Genomic DNA, 19,977 nt, shown 5'->3' on the forward strand with positions numbered 1-19,977 from the left:
CTCAAGGGTCATGGCAATGGTTCAAAATCCCAGCAGCAGGAAACAGGCTGGTGAAAGTGCTCAGCTTCAAACATGCACCACCTTCCAAAAAAAGGAATGGAAAGTAAGGGGCCAGATCAATAGGCCCAGAGGCTGGAACAGGAGCCAAAGAAGATTATTCCCAGACCTTGAACTTGGTAGGGTTTGCATGGATGGACTTAAACACTGTTGGGGTCAGTGGGGCCTCCCTGGTGGCTCAGCAGTGAAGAATCTGCTTGACATGAAGGAAATGCAGGCGACTTGGGTTCAGTCCCTGGGTCAGGAATATCCCCTGGAGGAGGAAATACCAACCCACTCCAGTATTCTTGGCCTGGAGAGTCCCATGGACAGAGCAGCCTGGCAGCCTACAGTCCATAGGGCCACAAAGAGTCAGACACAACGGCAGGGACTGAGCTCACGTGCACACTGGGACCAGGGGTCCCTTCTGACTTACATTCATCCTTTTTATGGAGTGAAACTCCTTGTAGCTGAGATATGCCTGTCTTAGTGCTGTATTATAGAACACAAATCCTCACGCATAGCTGAGTTAGAGGACTAGATTTGAGACTTCCGGTTGATGGTATTTAGACCACCATTGCTCTGTAATCTTTATTATAATTGACATTATAATTTAGTGTCAATTCTTAGGTTGACATTTTGGAGGCCTTCTGGGATTTGCTAAGTGTAATGGGCCTGTGGGATGGATGTGAGTCTTTGCAGGACTGAAGGTGGACTGTGTTTGTCTGAATCATTCACTGAGTCTATGAACGTCATCTCACATGGCATAAGGAACTTAGGAAAATGTGACTAAGTTAGAGGCCTTGAGACCCTGGATTTTCCTGGATTGTCATGTGGCGCCAGTTGAATCCACAGCCATGTTCATCAGAGGAAGGCAAGGGCATCAGACCCTGGGAGAAGTGACCACTGATGGAGGGTGCTTTGCTGAACTATGCAGATGAAGGAAGTGGCTGAGAGCCAGGGATGCAGGCAGTGAAGCTCTAGACAGGATACGGCAACGAAGCAGATTGTCCCTGACTTTATCCATTCAGGGGACATAACAGGAGCTCAGTTGGGGTGGTCTGTAAACAAGCCTTTATTTCCCACACTCCTGGAGGCTGGAAGCCCCAGGTCAGTACACCAGTGAGGCTGCCTTCTGGGGAGGGCCCCCTTCCTGGTTCACACCAGGCAGCTTCCTACTGGGTCCCCACCTGGTGGACAGGGACAGGCATGTTCTCTGGGGCTTCTTAGAAAGACTCCAACCCCATTCATGAGGGACTCCACTCTCATGACCTAAGCACCCGCCTAGGACCCCGATTCTAACATCATTATCCTAGGCGCACAGGAATTCCAAACATGAATTCTGGGAGCACAGAAGCATTCAGACCCTGAGAGCCTTGGGAATGTGGTCCTGCCACACCTGGATTCCAATCCAGTGAAACTGTTATCGTACTCTGGACTGTGGACTGGAATGGAATACGTGTGTGTTTATTTGAGCCCCGTGTGTGTGGGAAACCTGATACAATGGTCAGCAGAGTAATACAGGCCAGGACGTGAGTCTCACATTACCCAGTGTCTCCCACGTGGCGCCCTCTTACGAGGGGACCACAAGCACAGCCCCTGGGGACAGGGCGCTGCAGGCCATGGTCCAGAAGGAGCAATGTGCTGCCACAGGCTGAGCGGGACCTGTGTACATGTCGGCCCTGAGTCTGCAGCTCTGCTCGTGGCGTCTGACTGGATGCCATGTGTGGGCTGCTTGGCAGAGAATGGGAAATAGAAATTCATCCTTGGGGTGATGAAGTTTTAAAAGTATGATGACAGTTTTAAAAATAAGGAGTGAATCACAGAATTAGCCAGGGGACTCTATAGAACAAGAATCCCATACTTGACATTAACTAAATATTCCCAGATAATGTCTCACCTAACATTCCCAAGAAAAATGAGGCTCTCAATACGCCAGCTGAAAATGTAACAAAAATCCATAACCCCCTGGAGGGAAATTTGTATCTCATATCTTTCTTTCATATATTTGTTATCTTGAGAACTTTCTCCAAAACACATGTCCCACAAGAGCATTATCTGTTCTCTCAGATTCCGGACTCTTGGTGACGAGAAGTCAGGAGAGCCAACATTTCTCTCCTCTCCTCTCCCAGCACAGCCGCCCTGCCCCTCAGGGTTTCTGACACCCTCAGGATGTGGGTGTTCACACTGTGTGTCTCAGACAGTAATAAACAGCCATGTCCTCAGACTTCAGACCTCAGACTGCTCAGCTCCATGTAGGCAGTGCTGGTGGACATGTGTGCGGCCAACGTGACTCTGCCCTGGAGCTTCTGTGAATACTTTGTCCACCATCTTTGCTGTCAATCCGTCCATCCATTCAAGCCCTTGTTGAGGGGCCTGTCACACCCAGTGCATGTCGTAGTCGCTGAAGGTGTATCCAGAAGCCGTGCGGGACACCTTCACTGATGCCCCAGGTTTCCTCAGCTCAGCCCCAGGACTGCTGTGCAGAGTCAGTGCTGTTGTGGGTGATGTTCTCAGGGCTCAGAATATCTATATTTAATCTAGGACAACTCAGGTCATCTGCATGTTCTAGAGGCTGAAAACTTTACACTCACTACACGGGCAATATTAGGAATGAGTAGTCTTATGACCCATGACCACACTCAGTGGGAATTTGTGTGTCTGTGTCCTCATCCTTGTTTGAGGACGTGTGTCCCTGCCATGTCCCTGACCCCTGTGCACTCAGAGCTCTTGCAGTGAGGGACCAGCCCCACAGGACACAGTCCTCACTGTGAACCAGCCTTTAATGTCACAGAGACATCTTCACGTCTTAATCAGTGTGTTCCCCAAACTCTGCCACCACTGGGTATTCACACATACACACAGACACACACACCTGTCACACAGAGACATGCACACTTTCACACACAAACACAAGGGCACACATGCGCACATTCACACTCACAAAGATGCACACATACACACACTCATACATATACACACTCATGCACACACATACACACATTCACACACACAAACATGCACACACATACACACACATGCACTCAAACACATTCACACACTCATATACACACTCATACACACACAAATGTGCACACACATACACACTCACTTGCTCACATACACACACACATAAGCACACACATTCACACACTCATACACACACTCACACACACTCACACACATATACACACATACTTCTTGTGGCCTCATTGAACTGTGTATTCTCATCAGGACCCAATATTAAACTTCACCAGTCCTTGTCCTGCTAGGTATTGTTTTCTGTGAAAAGAGAAGACTCCGTCTCTGAGTCTCCCCAGCCCCCTCCCCACATGCTCCTGGGCAGCAGCCCTGCACTGGGGTCCTGGGCACCCCCTGTTGGGGCTCACAGGCAATCCTAGCAGTGTTTCTAGTCTGGTATGAAATGACTGTGTTCTACCGTCAGAGTATTCTTCTAGAGACAGCATGGTCTTTTAATCATCTCTAGAAATAGCCTCAATCAATGCACACACCCTGGAGAGAGACCCAAGGAAGAAATTTATGAGAACACCTGGACGTCGCCTCCCTGGGGCTGCAGCTGCACTGATGCAGCTGACACTCACAGTGAGTCCAGAGGCTCTCGAGGACTTGGGGTCCCTTTGCCTCCTGGAGCCCCCCGGGGGCTAACATCATGTCACAGGATAGCTGCATACAGAGGCATGGGGCGCGATGCCCACTCCACCTACCGTTCCACACCTGGGTTCCCCTGTTCTTGCAGTACCTGGACCCTGCAGGGGTCCCACAGGAAGGTGCCAGACTAGCCCCCTTGTCAGAAACCAGTGCAGTCGCCCCCTGACAACTCACAGCACAAATGCCTGAGGGTCTCTAGTGCCCACCCCTGCTTGAGAGGAGACACCTGAAGTCAGAAGAGGATGAGGCAGCGCCCTTGTCAGCTGACTCAGCAGATGCTGCCCTGAGGGAATGCTCACCCGGGGGACGGGGGGCATTGAGCATGCTCAGGCACCTCAGTCGTGTCTGACCCTTTGAGGCCCCACGGACTGTAGCCCACCAGACTCCTCTGTCCATGGGATTCTGCAGGCAGGAACACTGGAGTGGGTTATATGGGTTGGGTCTGACTTCTCCCTGTGAGTCCTGGGACAGCAACGCAGGATTGTGTCCTAGGTCCTCATGGAGCTAAACTGACGTGTCTGTGTAGATGGAGAGTTGTTTCTGGAGAGACATGTTCTATGCTGCGCTGTTTCCAGGACCAAAGCACCCCATCACTCCAGTTCTTACTCTTAAGACTGAGGGATCCAGTCCCAGCAGTGAGCACTCTGTGTGATGCAGAATCCACAGACAGATCAGGCGAGGAGAGAGCCTCCAATGGTCCTGGTCTGACTCCCGCACCAGCACCTGGGACAGGACCCCTGGAAGGAGAAACCATGAGACACCCTCTTCACAGAGGCCACTACATGACTCCACCTCCCTCAGACCTGGGAGATGCTCACAGCTCAGAGATGCCCGCAGGAGGGGGAAGGACCAGACGGAGTTCATCTTCTCTTGGATCGAAGCTCTGACTTTCAGAGAACTAGGTTATTGGAGATAAGAATCCTGACAAGGACACCTTGATCATATTTTACTCTGGCTTCCTGAAATTTGTTTCTCAACTAGGTCTTGACCTGTGGGTTTCTGTGTCCATCGTTTCCTAGTTTTATCAGGACTCCTGTTAAGTCAGATTAGTGAGTACTCTTACCCTTGACCCCTGAGCACTCTCAATACTGGAGTCATTTCATTAAACCTGCTCTCTCCCAGGTGATTCTGATCACCTTGATGTCTATTTATCAAGAATCCTTGGGAGACAGCCTAGCCAGGTCCCCCTGAACTTGAAGTTTCCTCATGGTCACTTTCCATCCAATCTCCTCATTGTCCATAAATCTCCACTTTACCCTCTGTATTTGGAACTGAACCAAGTTTTCAAGGCCACCTCAAATAACAAAAATTGAGACCTGAATCCCATTTTAAAAATAATATTTATATTTGAGACATCAATGTAAAGCTCACATGCCCAGAAGTACAATTCTTGCCTGAATGAAACTTTCTGAGAAAGATGCTTTGTATTTAAAGTTAGCTGCAGCAGTGTGTGCTTACAGACACTAGCCTGTTCTGGAGGACGCACAGGGTCACTTTAAAGAGGGAAACTGTCAGCTAAAGTCACTAAGATGTGAAGGCAGGTCTCTAAACTGAACATGAAGGAGACTGACTTACATGATTGGATGAAACATGAGGGCACAGACTCGACTGCCCTCAAGTAGAAATATGTGTGTGTTGGATGATTTAAAACAGTCCACATTGTAAATGTCCATTAATGACTGTGAAATGATGGTGTATGATTTATGATGCTAATAAAAGCTAAAAAGTAGGTGAATTTGCAAATACAGAATCTGTGAATAATGAGGATGTTTGTATATGCAGTATTGGGGCTCTCTGGAGTAACACCTATAACACTGGACACTGCAGAATTCTACCTGTTTTTGCAGTTTCACTGAAAGAGGGAGAATGAGTCTGTTCCTTCAACACGTACAAAACCAACAAAAATTGTAGCGATTAAAAATTCCCTGTGTCTTCTCAGAACATTCATAAATTTCAAGATTCAGACTCATCAGGAAAATGGTGATGGACCTCAGGGGTGTACTGAAGTTCTTTGAGGAGAAGAAAAGTACCAAAAACTTATCCTTAATTCCTGAGTATTAAATGTGTATGTATAAAATGCATCCTACTTCAACAAAAATTAAAACTGCAAAAATATATGCATATTCCCACAATATGTGGGAATTCTGAGTGTGACATGAACCACAGCAGTGAGACATTAGGCCACAGAAGAGGGTCTCAGGTGGAGCTCCCGGGCAGGAACAGGAAACCACAGGCTCTCCCAAGAATCCCGAGGTGCGGTTCTTGATGGAGGGGCTGTAGTGAGTGTTACCATTATAATAGATGCATCCCATCCACTCTAGGCCCTTCCCTGGTGGATCCAGTTTCCACCATAACCACTGGTGACGGAGTAACCAGGGACGGCACAGGTGAGGGAGAGGATCAGTGAGGGCTTCAGCAGTTCTGGGTCCGACTCCTGCAGCTGCTCTGGGACAGGTCACCTGGGGACAAGGAGAATCAGTCCCTATAAGTCACCTGCAGTGACAACCATCACCACAGACCCGTGCCTGAACCTGAGACCCTCACCTTGGGGAGCTGTCACCAGGCAGAGGAGACCCCACAACCTCGTCTTCTGCACCACAGCTCTGCCTTCCCTGAGACCTCAGCCCTGTGTGAGCAGAGAGGGGTGAGCTCCCACCACCCAGGGGTGGGTTTTACCCTGGAGCTTGAAGAGGAATTGCATTGAGGAACTCTATTCCTGTGAGTCCAGACAGGCTGTGGTCACTCTCACCCTGGTCATCCCAGGATCCCCATGGGCACCCTCTGAATTTACATGGTTGGAAAACAAGGGGGGTGGAGTGGGAAAGCACTGGGTCTACCAGATGGCTTGGAACCAGATCCAAGGGCAGGTCCCCCTTTCTGAACCCAGAGTCTCTGTCCTGACGGCCTCCTGCCCCTCCCCCGTCTCAGCTCAGCTCCTCGTCCTCTCAGTCCGTGGGTCTTCCTCAGGGCTGAGCCCAGCACAGCTCCTGCTTCCTTACTCTGCACCAGTGACGGCCACTGTGATGGGAGTGAGCACAGAGGGTGGTGGGCTCCATGCTGACCCCACGGACAAATCCTCCTGAGGACCTCTGTATTTCCCCTCATGAATGAACCAGACAGAAGCTCAGAATGGAGTGTGGACTTTAGAGACGTTGAGGTGAGATGGTATCACCTTGACTGACCTCAACTGGAATGTGTGTGTGTTGAGCAACTCAATGAACTGGTCATACTGTAAATATCTATATAAGGACACAAGGTAACATACTTATGTTGATGCTAATAAAAGCTAGCATGTAGGTGAGTTTGCAATACAGAATCTGTGAATAAGGAGAATCATTGCATATGCAGCACTGGGGACCTCTGACACTAGAGCCTTTAACACTGCTTGCTCCAGATTCTCACTGTGCAGTTTGACAGAAAGTAGGACATTGAGTCTCTTCCTTCCTCATGTACAAAAACAAAACAAAGATTTAAAGTGTTTAAATATCTCATGTTTCCTTTCAGGATGATTAACAGTTTGAAGTTAATGTGAGGGTCAAGTGTTTTACTGAGTTCCTTAGAAAGAAGAAAAATGAAGCAGAAAAAATCTTAGCTGTTGAGTATTATGTGTGTGTATTTGCATAAATCTATCCTTACTTCAAGGAAACATAAATCATATATACACACACAGTTGTCTGAACGTGACATAAACCACAGCAGAGAGATCTCAGGACACATAAGAGGGTCTGAGGGGCACCTCCTGGGCAGGAGGAGGAAAGAACAGGGGATTCTCTGACAAGAATACCCTCCAGGCTACCCACCACCCAATGCCTCTTCTGCACCTGCTCCTGGGCTCAGCTTTCTACTCAGTCCTGAGCGCCCCCTGGTGGTCCTGGGCCCCCATGCAGGGAGGATTTTGTCCGGGCTCACTCTGACTTCCCCTCACTGTGTCCTTTGCACAGCAATACACAACCGTGTCCTCAGGTGTCACGCTGCTCAGTGAGAGAGAGACTTGGCTCTTGGAGGTGTCCCTGGTGATGCTGAGTCGGGATTTCAGGGCTGGTTTATACCATGTGTTTCCACTACGACTTATTCCACCAACCCACTCCAGCGCCTTCCCTGGAGACCGTCGGACCCAGCCTACAGCATAGCTGGTTAGTAAGAATCCAGAGACAGCGCAGGTGAGGGAGAGGGTCTGTGAGGGCTTCACCAGGCTGGGTCCCGACTCCTGCAGCTGCACCTGGGACAGGACCCCTGTGGACAGAGAGAAACACCGTGACTCACGGGCTCAGATGCTGCTTCCCCACGTGCCCATGTCTGATCCAGAGACACTCACCGCTGGGAGCTGACAGCATGAAGAGGAAGGTCCACAGTGGGTTCATCTTCAAGCAGATGAGAGTCACCGCTCCCGGAAATCTCTTCAAGCCTGAGGAGGAGCCTGAATTTAAGTGACCTGGTGCTTTGTTTCCAGCCTGTGACCTGAGTGGATCTTTGCATGTGGGAGGGGCCTCTGCATAAAAAGCAGAAAGTAGTGACTGGAGGGCCCTGTCCCTGGGGCTCACACTGTGAGGGGGTTGCTGACTGTGCCCTCAGAGAACTCAGACCCCTCCTGGCATCCCCCTCCCCTTATCCAGGGCCTCTGTGCCCAGGAATGAAAGGATGTAGAAGGGCTGGTCAGGAAAAAAATGTGGTCAAATATCAAACACAGATTTTTGGAAGAGCGTAATCACATGGAGGTTCATCTCTTGTCAAATACACACCTAGATTCTGTGTCTGCATAGTTGTCGGGACTCTGATGTATTATTCTTTCTGAATTAGCTTATGTTCATGAACGGGATATTAAAACATTATAGCAAAAATGAATGTAATAATACATTTAATTCAAATAAAACTCAGTACATTTTAAATTTCATCATAACTCCAAAGGATTTATTATTTCCCTTAACTGGCAAGACCATTTCTTCATCTGACACAATTTAAAATGAAGAGTTGGACTGGAGATGGGTTTGTCCATAAGTACTAACCATGCAGTTAATTTTGTGGACAAACTAGTCATTTCTGCTGAGAAGCCCGTCTTCCCAGCATGGCTGACTTGCCCAGTGAGCTGTCCCACATTTTCCTGTGCAAAACTGAGTGTCTGCAGGAGCTTGTGAACCTCAGGACCCTCACCCTGCGTGTGGACACTGCGGACCCCAAGGCTACCGAGGACTGAGGACAGACAGCTCCCGGAAGCTCCTAGTGCTCCAACATGCTGGGCAGGTCCCCTGGTCACTCTGCACAGACTCCCTCCTCCTCCAAGTGCTTATTTCTTCCTCTCTGTGTCCCTGCCGTGAGATGGGAGCTCAGGGAACATAGTCCCCACCACAGTGGTGAGAGGACACACATGGCTCGTGGAGGTAAACCTTCAGAGTGAATGGTGTGCAGTGTGAGGGCGGCATGGTCAGAGGAAAGCCCCTCTTCAGGAAGCAGGTTCCCTTGAAAACCCCACTGAGAGCAGCTTTCCCGAGCCCAGGGTCTCCGTGTCCTGGACTGAGCCTGAGGTCCTCTGAGTCAGCAGTGCTGGAGAGCAGAGCTCAGCTCCCCCGTCTCCCTGTGGCCCTGAGGCTGTGGCCTCGCACCTGCATCCCGGCTGTGAGCATGTAGACTGGGGATGACGGCCGTCACCGCGTGTCTGGACTTTAGGTGGGTTTTCCGGGGGTGGTGAGTGCTGCCATCAGTGGTGTTATCGCTCCTGGAGCCAGAAAAGACCGGTGTGCGTCCCCATCTCTGACTGACACCCTGTCCATGTGACCCTGGTCCACTCCTTCCTGAGATGTCAACACTGCAGCTTTGGGGCAAGTCAGCTCTCCCTCAGCCCAGGGATCTCAGCTGTGTATCGGCTGAAGCGGAAACTGCTGTCTATGAAAAGCCCTTTCCTCCATCCCGTTTCGTGAGGAGAGTCCTAAATGGACCATATTGCTTCTGTCTTTTCCATAATATTGGTTGTTGCTGCTGTTCAGTCGCTCAGTCATGTCTGACTCTTTGTGACCCCATGGACTGCAGTTCCCTGTCGTTCACCATCTCCCAGAGCTTGTTCAAACTGATGCCATCCAACCATCTGATTCTGTCATCTCCTTCTCCCCCTGCCTTCTATCTGTCCCAGCATCAGCGTCTTTTCCCAGGAATTGGCTCTTCCCGTCAAGTGGTCACAGTATTGGAACTTCAGCTTCAGCATCAGTCCTTCCAATGAATATTCAGACTGATCTCCTTTAGGATGGACTGGTTTGATCTCCTTGCAGTCTCTGGGACTCTCAAGAGTCCCACAATTCAAAAGCATCAGTTCTTCAGCTCCCAGCCTTCTTTATGGTCCAACTCTCACATCCTTACATGACTAACGGACAAACCAAGGCTTTGACTATATGGACCTTTGTTGAAAAAGTAATGTCTGTGCTTTTTAATACACTGTCTAGGATTGTTAGAGCTTTTCTCCCAGCAGTAAGTTTCTTTTAGTCTCATGACTTCAGTCATCATCCACAGTGATTCTGGACCCCAAGAAAATAAAATATTTCACTGATTCCATTGTTTCCCTCTATATGTCATAAAATGGTGGGTCCAGATGCCATGATCTTAGTAATTTGAAGGCTGAACTTTAAGCCAGCCTTTTCACTCTCCTCTTTCACCTTTATCAAGAGGCTCTTTAGTTCATCTTTGGCTTCTGCCATAAGAGTGGTGTCATCTGCATATCTGAGGTTATTGATATGTCTACTGGAAATCTTGATTTCAGCTTGTGATTCCTACAGCTCGGCATTTGTGTGATGCACAAGGCATGTAAGTTAAATAAACATGGTGACAATAGAGAGCCTTGATTCACTCCTTTCCTATTCCTGATCCAGTCTCTTCTTCCGTGATCTGTTCTCACTATTGCTTCTTGACCTGTATACAGTTTTCTCAGGAGACAGGTAACGTGGTCTGGTGTTGCCATTTCTTTAATAATTTTCCATGCTTTGTTGTGATCCACACAGTCAAAGGCTTTAGCATAGTCATGAAGCATTAGTATATATATATATATATATATATATTAATGCTTTTGCTCTTTCTATGATCCAAATGCTACTGGCAATCTGATCTCTGGTTCCATTACCTTTTCTAAATCCAGCTTGTACAGTGGAAGTTCTCAGTTCATGTGCTGTTGAAGTCTAGCTTGGAGGATTTTGAGCATGGCCTTGCTAGCATGTGATGTGCGTGCAGGTGTCCAGTGGTTTGACCATTCTTTGGTGTTGCCCTTCTTTGGGATTGGAATGAAAACTGACCTTTTCCAGTCCTGTGGCCACTGCTGAATTTTCCAAATTTGCTGGCATATTGAGTGCAGCACTTTCACAGCATCACCTTTTAGGATTTGAAATAGCATAGTTGGAATACCATCACCTCCACTAGCTTTGTTCATAGTCATGTGTCCTAAGGCCCAGTAGACTTCACAATCCAGGATATCTGACATTAGTTGAGTTATCACACCATCCTGGTTATCAGTACCATGAAGATCTTCTTTGTATAGTTCTTCTGTGTATTATTGCCACCTCTTCTTAATATCTTTTGCTTCTGTTAGGTCCATACCATTTCTGTCCTTTATTGTGCCCATCTTAGCATGAAATGTTCCCTTGGTATCTCTAATTTCCTTGAAGAGATCTCTAGTCTTTCCCATTCTGTTGTTTTTCTCTATTCCTTTGCATTGTTCACTTAAGAAGTCTTTCTTATCTCTCCTTCCTCTTCTTTGAAATTCTACTATCAGATGGGTATATCATTTCTTTTCTCCTTGGCCTTTCACTTGTCTTCTTTTCTCACCTATTTCTAAGGCTTCCTCAGACATCTTCTATCTTTTCAATCGTATGAGTGAGTATATTAAATTAGAAGGAATTTCCCCTGCCTGTGTGTAGGTAATAAGACCTTCAACAAAAGCAGTAAGAACAAGAATCACAGGACACATCTAGACTCTCTGGTCTGGACCTGAAAAGTGAGCTGATGCTGTGGGGCAGGGGAGGGAAGGTGTGGCATCCAACACCCGGAGCAGGTGAGACTGTTGCTATTCACCAAGGGGCATCAGGGCCTGCATTTGCAGAGATGCCCCGCATCTGACCTGGACACCATGAGCTGGTGGAGTTAGGAGACACATATAATTTCATGTTCCCATAGAAGGAAATATAACAGGTCCTAGGTTTCAAGGACCTCTTCTGTGCACAGATGTGTTGTGTCAGAACAAGGGTCTGTGAGTTCAATATGTCATGATGTGGCCTCACACCACAGTATTTTTAATTTGAATTATTTCATTTAACTACAAGGAAGTCTGTGGAAAATATTTATAATTAAAATTATGTATGTCAAAATGTTGTTGCACACTTTGGCACAAGAGCTCATACAAAGAAATAATAAGACATTGATAAATGTGCTCAGTTATGTCTGACTCTTTGAGACCCCTGGGCTGCATCACACCAAGCTCCTCCATGCACCTGTATCTCCAGTGATGCTATCTAACCGCAACATCCTCTGTCTTCCCCTTCTTCTTTTGCCTTAAATCTTTACCAGCATTAGAGTCTTTTTCAATGGCTCAGCTCTTTGTATCAGGTGGCCAATGTATTGGAGCTTCGGCATCAGCATCAGTCCTTCTAATAAATATTTAGGGTTGATTTCCTTTTGAATTGACTGGTTTGATCTCCTTCCAGTCCAAGGGAAACTCAAGACTCTTCTCTAGCACCATGTTTCATATACATCAATTTTTCAGCTCTGTACTTCAATAGAGCCCTTTAAACTGAAGGTTCTCCTAGATATGGTGGACTCTCCTCATTGTAGGAGCACACAGCAGACCCAAGACCTTCAAAACAAGCCATGACCTTGCACAGTGGACATCTTCCACCCAAGTTTCTGAGCTAAACTTTTCTCTAATCCCTTCATGAATTTAATGTTATCATTGCTTGCTTACAGGTCAGCAGTCCTCTTGTTTTCTAAGGACTTGGGTTATGCCACCTTTAGTGATCATTTACCTCTTACATCCTTTCTTATAGTGGCTAAGAAGAATAAAATGTCAGACTCTGTGTTTTGATGACTACTGACCCCTTAAGGCTTATTCCTGCTATTCTCCTCTGCCCACACACTGGAGATTCAATAAGAAACATGTTTTCTCTCTTTTGATGCAGGTGTGAGACTGAACTCATAGGAACGTCTCCTGTGAGCATGACCCTCATCACTTCAACACCTCTGAACCCCAGTAGAAGTAGATGTCCTGGTCAGGTCTCCACTCCAGACTCAGGCTTCATTTCTGATTGCTGAGAGGATTTTCCTCCTCTCAAATGACGCCTGGATAATGGACGTGATGAAGGGTTTATTAGTAAATCCCCTTGGTGTATCTGTGTGTGTGTCTATGTGTGCACGTGCACATACTGCAAGTTTGAACCAAGGTTTGGTGTGGATCCTTGCCTTTTCATAGTGCCCCCTGAGCTTGATGCTGTGAGCAAGTGTGCAGACAACACCACCAGCAGCAGGGTCTGTCTCTCTGCCTGATGTCCACCATGTGCATCGTGCTGCTACCTCCTGGCAGGCTTGCTCACTGCCCTGTGCTGAGCTGCCCTGTTGAGCCCCGTAGAGTCCCTTGTATGTATGTAGCTGACTTACCTCCATAGATTTGGAAATTACTTGGCACTTGGCGACAGAAGAAAGTGACAGTGACTCTGCTTTTCTGCAGGAGAAAATGACTTTCTCTTATTCCAATAAATCTTTATAAATCAAAGAACTAAGAGATAAAAAAGAATATTGAGGCCAGAGATGTTCCCCAAGGGGAAGTATTGACTGTAGAGGAAATCACAGATCCTGACAGGAAACCGGCCCTTAACCTCCATCTGCACCTGCTCCTGGGGAGGAAACAAGTGTGAGTCCCAAGCACCACCCCTGCATCCCCCAGCCTGTCTCCTGCAGGCTGGCTTGGTTCTGGGCTCACACTGACTTCCCCCCACGATGTCTCTTGCACAGTAATACACGGCTGGGTCCTCGCTGGTTACAGACATCAGCTGCAGGGAGAGCTGGTTCTTGGATGTGTCTCTGCAGATGGAGGTGTGCCTCTTGAGGGGTGGGTTGCAGTAAGGGTTGCCACAAGAAATGACGGCTCACATCCACTCTACCCCTTCCCTGGGGGCTGGTGGATCCAACTCCCCAGTGACCACTGGTATGGAGGAACCAGAGACGCACAGGAGAGGGATAGTGTGTAGGATGGCTTCACCAGTCCTGGGCCGGAACCTGCAGCTGCACCTGGGACAGGACACCTGGGGACAAGGGGAGTCAGTCGCTGTCAGTCACCTGCAGCCACAGCCGTCAGGCACAGGAGAAGCCTTAACTTTTAGACCACAGCTCTGCCTTCCCTAGACCTCAGTCCTGTGTGAGGGGAGTTCTGTGAGCTCCCACAGCCCAGGGGTAGATTGTACTCTAGAGAATGGAGGAAAATTTGCACGTGGGGGAAACTTGTACTTATAAATTGAGTAAGGCTGCATTAGGCTCCACTCATCCAACTGGGACATTTGAGTTCTCTCACCCTGGCCTTCGGATCTGGAACACTAGGTCTGTGTGGGATGTTGGGAACAGGTCACGGCATTGTACCAGTTTTCTGATCACTAGGATAAAACTACACAGGATGTGTGAAAGTGAAGCTGCTCAGTCGTGTCCGACTCTTTGTGATCCCGTGGACTGTTGCCTACCACGCTCCTCCCTCCATGGGTTTTTCCAGGTGAGAGTACCGGAGTGGGTTGCGGTGTCCTTCTCCAACACAGGATGAGTAGGGTTCTATAATTTTAATTTCTTCAATCATTCAAGTAGCTGTTTTCATTGATTAGAGTTCTCTCCAGGCAATTTCTGAAATTCAGATAGAACAAAAAAAATGTTTTCTTCATCAATTAGGGTGACCATATAGGTGACCACATATCAACCTGTGTCACGTTGATTAATTTGCACATATTGAAGAATCCTGCATCCCTGGATAATCCATCTTCATCACAGTGTTGTATTCTTTCAATATGTTGCTGGATTCTGTTTACTAGTATATTGTTGAGAGATATTTGCATCTTGCGTGTCAGTAATTTTGGCCATAGTTTTCTCTTTTGTGACATCTTTGTCTTCCTGTAGTATCAGAGTGATGATGGCCTTGTAGAAAGAGCTTGGGAGTGTTTCTCTCTGAATTAAAAAAGAAAAAACAGTTTGAGGATAGGTGTTAGCTCTTCTCTAAATGTCTGATAGATTTCTACCCTGAAGCCATCTGGTTGTGGACTTTTGGTTGTTGGAGCATTGTTAATCACATCTTCAATTCCATTACTTGTCATTGGTCTATTCACATTTTTTATTTCTTCCTCGTTGATTCTTTGAAGGTCATATCTTTCTAAGAATTTGTCCATGATTCCCAGGTTATTCACTTTTACTTGAGCACGCAGGGATGTGCGGCTAAGGAAAAGGAGGGAAATCTCTCCGTGCGCTGTGTGAACTGAGCAGGGACACTTCCAGGGATGGCTTGCTAAATTCAGCACCTGTGAAAACCCCAAAAGACAACAAGGGCCCTTGCAGCTTGGATGGTTCTAGTTTTAGCAGCTGTGGACTCTGTGGATCTGTACACGAGGGGGCTGGGTCAGAGGAGTGTCCATGTTGCCTCCATAGCTCCCATAGCAGGTCCAGGTGCAGTCCAGGTGGCTGAGCTCCAAGGATCTGTGCTGGTGATCTGGTGAAAACCATGCATAAGAGCCACCAGGGCCAACTGCTTGCATGTTGGTTTTGTTCACTCACTAAGTTGTGTCTGATTCTTTTTTGACACCATGGACTGTTGCACATCAGGCTCCTCTGTCAATGGGATTTCCCAGGCAAGAATACTGCAGTAGGTTTCTGTTTCCTTCTTTTGGGCCCAGGAGTTGAACCCGGGTCTCCTTCTGGGCAGGCAGATTCTCCACCACTGAGCCACCTGACAAGCCATAATTGCCAGCGTACTCAGAGATACCTTGGAATTGAGAGCAGTGCCCACAGCAGCTCAATCGTCCTTTCTTAACTCACTTCAGTTCATAGCAATCAATATGCCATGGAGGCCCGTTTGGGAGTGACTTTCCCTGGGCCCTGACACTCAGTGCCTGTTTTATTACTATTTTTTTCTACACCAGCTCAACTAGAATGTGATGTAGGAATTGGTTTACCTGCGTCTTACAGACGTGAAGCTAACCTGCAGCCTGGACTTGCAGTGATGTGCTGGAGGGCACACATCAGGGCACAGTGAGCTCTCCTGTCTGTGCCTGGGCTTCTCTCACTGGACCTGGCTGCCCCTACAGGGGATGCTGGACAGAGCTGGACGTGCCTACTCAGGCTCTGGTCTGTTCCTGGAAGGAGAACAGGCCTGATTTTCCTCCATTCTAGAGCTCCCTTAAGATATTGTGGTAAAGAAAGGATTACAGATTTGTTTTCAGCACTTGTCTGAAAGTGCATGCTAGTATCTGTCTGACTATAACCTTTCCCACCAGCTATCTATGTGTCTAGTAGTGATTGCTTTGATGGTAAATATTTTACATAAAGCAAACTGCACAGTAGAATAGGATGTAGGTATTGTCTAAGCTTGTAGGGATTTATTGGACCTGGAAGCAAGGAGCACATGTAGAGCATGCACACCCACATGCCCTGTAACTGGCATCATTCCCAGTGACCCACTGAGGACCCTGAACACAAGTGCTGCCTGGGCATTTATGCAAGAGACCAGGCAGCAATCCAAGAGCCTCCATCCAGGCAGGGACAGCTGGTCTACCAGTAGAGCAGGGCTGAGATTTCACAATGAGGAAGGAAAATCTGTTCAATTTTTTTGTAAATCCAGGAGGATCCTTTTGAAACAGCTCAACTTAGAAAATATTTAGACCAGAGAAACTCTGCATATCTAACTGTAAGTAACTCTCTGCCTTTCCTTTTGAGAGCCTTTATCTTCTTATTTTTAAAAGCCTTTCTAATTCAGAGACTGAATCTGTAAATTTATAATTATGTGTCCAGAGAGATTCCTCAGAGAAAACTGCTATATGGAAAGGAAGCCCCAGACCATGACGGGAAACCAGCCCTTAACCTCTGCTTGCACAAGTTTCTGGGATTGAAAGGCAAATTTCTGCATCCTGTTTGCCTCCCAGGAGTCTTTATGGCCCCCTGCGTTCACAGCCCCTTCCCTTCTCCCTGCAGCGAAGTTTGTGTCTGGTTCACACTGACTTCCCATCACTGTGTCTCTGGTACAGTAATACTCTGTTCATTTGCAGAGTTACTGTGTTCTTGAAATTGTCTCTAAAGATGGTGAATTGACCCCTCACAGTGTCCTCGTAGTATATGTAGTCACTACCACCACTAATGGATCAGACCCACTCCAGCCCCTTCTCTGTAGCCTGGAGGACCCAGTTCATGCCACAGGTACTAAAGATGAATGCAGAGGCTGCACAGGAGCATCTCAGAGAACCTCCAGGCTGCACGAAGCCTTCTCCAGACTCCACCAGGTGGACCTCACACTGGACACCTGCAAACACAGAGGCATCCTGATCAGGAGACTGTCACACACCCCCTGATTCCCTCATTCACATCTACTCTCATCCTCAAGATGTCTTGTTCTCCATTAGTTTTCTTGTAAAATAGCAACCAGGACAACTCAGCTCAGCCCACACTCCATAGTGAGTGGTCTGTGTTCCGTCCTGATCCCCAAGTGGGAGCACCTGGGATCCTGGGGCCAGGGATCCTCTCCCAGAACTTCAGAGTCAGGGTTGGGCTGGTTTTCATCAGCAGATGGAGGGCCCTATTTGCATGACGTGCTAGTATATAAGAAGTTATGTCATCAAATGACATCAGAAAGGACAGAGTTCCAAAGAACTTTCCAGTGTTGTAGATTTTGTGATGTTGATAGTATTTGGGAAATACAATTTTTTTTTCAGAGCTATACTCCTGTGATGTAGGTGTCCTTGTAATCCTCATATTAGAGATATAAACTACACACACAAGTGCAGAGGGTTTCTGGAGCATCCAAGAATAAACACTGGGTGGCCGTTAGATCCAGTGTCAACATCTGTTCCCTGGGCCTGGCTGCCCCCTGAACTACTTCAAGATAGAGATGCCTGGGGAGGTTTGAGAGCCCCATTCTGTCATCTGAGCATGAAAACTTTGTTCTCTTCCTGTATTTACATAAAATACACGGAGACAGTAGGGCCCATTAGAAGTAATTTCAAGACTCTAACATTTCATTATTTTTCTTTCACCCCTTAAATTCCAAGTCATCCACTTTTGCATTTATAACAGCTTTAATGTGGTACTTGATATAATAAACCACATATACTCTGATACATACCGATGAAGGCATCACCATTATCAGGAGAAAACAAATCAATTCCTTTCAATATTTTCAGGAGCTTCTGGTTTTCCTCATTCCTGTCCCTTCTCTTCTTCATCCCATCCTGATGTAAACTTCATCTTCCCAAGTTACTTCATATTACATTTCATTTTCTAGAATTTACAAAAATAGAATCTTATTATATGTATTTTTATTTGAAGAGCTTATTTTACTCAATATGATTGCTTGTAAATGCCACCTTCCTGCTGTGTATACCAGGAATCCTGGTCATTAATGACAGGTGGGGCTTCAAAGAATGATTACAGCCCAACTGGTGTATTCATTATGATGATGTTTGAGATGGGAATTTTTTTCCAGTTTCTGAGCATTACAAGAAAGATGCTATTCCTCTTGGAGACAGAGAGCAAGAAGCTGAAAAATGTTTCTCATTCTAATGTTCTTTACCAAAAATGGAGAACTTACACATGATCAAAATCTCATCAAATGTTATTGTTTAGTCACTGAGTGGTGTCTGACTCTTTGAGACTCCATAGATGGAAGCACCCCATGTTTTGCTGTCCTTCACCATCTCCCAGAGGTTTCTCAAACTCATGTCTTTGAGTCGGTGATGCCAGCCATCATGATGCCATCTTGTCCCCTCTCGCCTCCCTCTCCTCCTACCTTCAATGGTTCCCAGCTTCAGGGTCTTTTCTGATGAGTTGGCTTTTCCCATCCGGTGGCCAAAATACTGGAGTTTCAGCTTCAGCATCAGTACTCCCAATGAATATTAAGTTTGATTTCCTTTAGGATTGACTGGCTTGTTCTCCTTGCAGTTCAAGGGACTCTCAAGAGTCTTATCCAACACCACAGTTCAAAACCATTAATTCTTCAGTGCCCAGCTTTCTTTACAGTCCAACTCTCACATCTGAACATGACCTATGGAAAAACCATAGCTTTGAATATAGAGAACTCTGTTGGCAAAGCAATGTACCTGCTCTTTAATATGCTGTCTAGCTTGGTCATAGGTTTTCTTCCAAGCTTTTCTTCTTTTAATTTCATGGCTGCAGTCACCATCTGCAGAAGCTTTGGAGCTCAAGCAAATATAGCCTGTCAATGTTCCCACTGTTTCCCCTTCTATTATCTATGAAGTGTTTATGATCGTAGTTCACAGATGCTATGACCTCAGTTTCTTGAATGTTGAGTTTTCAGCCAGCTTTTTCACTCTCCACTTTCACATTTATCAACAGGCTCTTTAGTTCCTCTTCACATTCTGTCATAAGTGTGGTGTCACCTGCATATCGGAGGTTATTAATATTTCTCCTGGCAACCTTGATTCAAGTTTGTGCTTCATCTAGCCCAACATTTCGCATGATGTCCTGTAAATGTAAGTTAAATAAGCATAGTGCCAATACACAGCCTTGACGTACTCCTTTCCCAATTTTGAAGCAGTCCATTGTTCCATGTCCAGTTCTAACTATGGCTTCTTGACCTTCATACAGATTTCTCAGGAGGCAGGTAAGGTGGCCTGGTACTCCTATTTATTTGAGAATTTTTCATAGTTTGTTGTGACCCACAGGCAAAGGCTTTAGCACAGTCAATGAAGCAGAAGTAGATGTTTTTCTCATCAATTTATCAGATAGTTACAGTAATAAGACAGGCAATGGATTTAAATCCTGGAGAGATGGAAATGCCCAGAGAGTAAAATAGAAGAATATTAACTAGGGCAGAGGCCACTGAACAGAATGAAACCACCAGCAAATTAACCTGAAATGCATTCCCTGAGGTCGAGTGAGGAAAAGGTGTGGTGGTGGTCACAGTCTCCTAAGTACTGTCCCCACCAGTGCCAGAGTAGACCTGCTAAAGTGTAACCAGTTGGTGGTGTTCTCCATGCACACAGGTGTGTCTTTCTACCTGGGAGCCCGGGATTCCTGCCCAGGAACTTAGGTCCTCCCTGTATCTTGCTAGGAGGA

General features: G+C 46.9%; 1 gene segment (V, D, J or C); it reads right to left on the reverse strand.

Annotated features, from left to right (window-relative positions):
- Positions 1 to 19,977, reverse strand: part of LOC122691371 — a 55,450-nt gene that overhangs the window by 23,213 nt on the left and 12,260 nt on the right. The window contains 1 exon segment of the V gene segment in view: positions 7,758 to 7,938. Coding sequence covers positions 7,758 to 7,938 — 181 coding nt within the window.

This window comes from Cervus elaphus, unplaced genomic scaffold (genome assembly GCF_910594005.1).
Source record: "Cervus elaphus unplaced genomic scaffold, mCerEla1.1, whole genome shotgun sequence".
NCBI classification, from domain to species: Eukaryota; Metazoa; Chordata; class Mammalia; order Artiodactyla; family Cervidae; genus Cervus; species Cervus elaphus.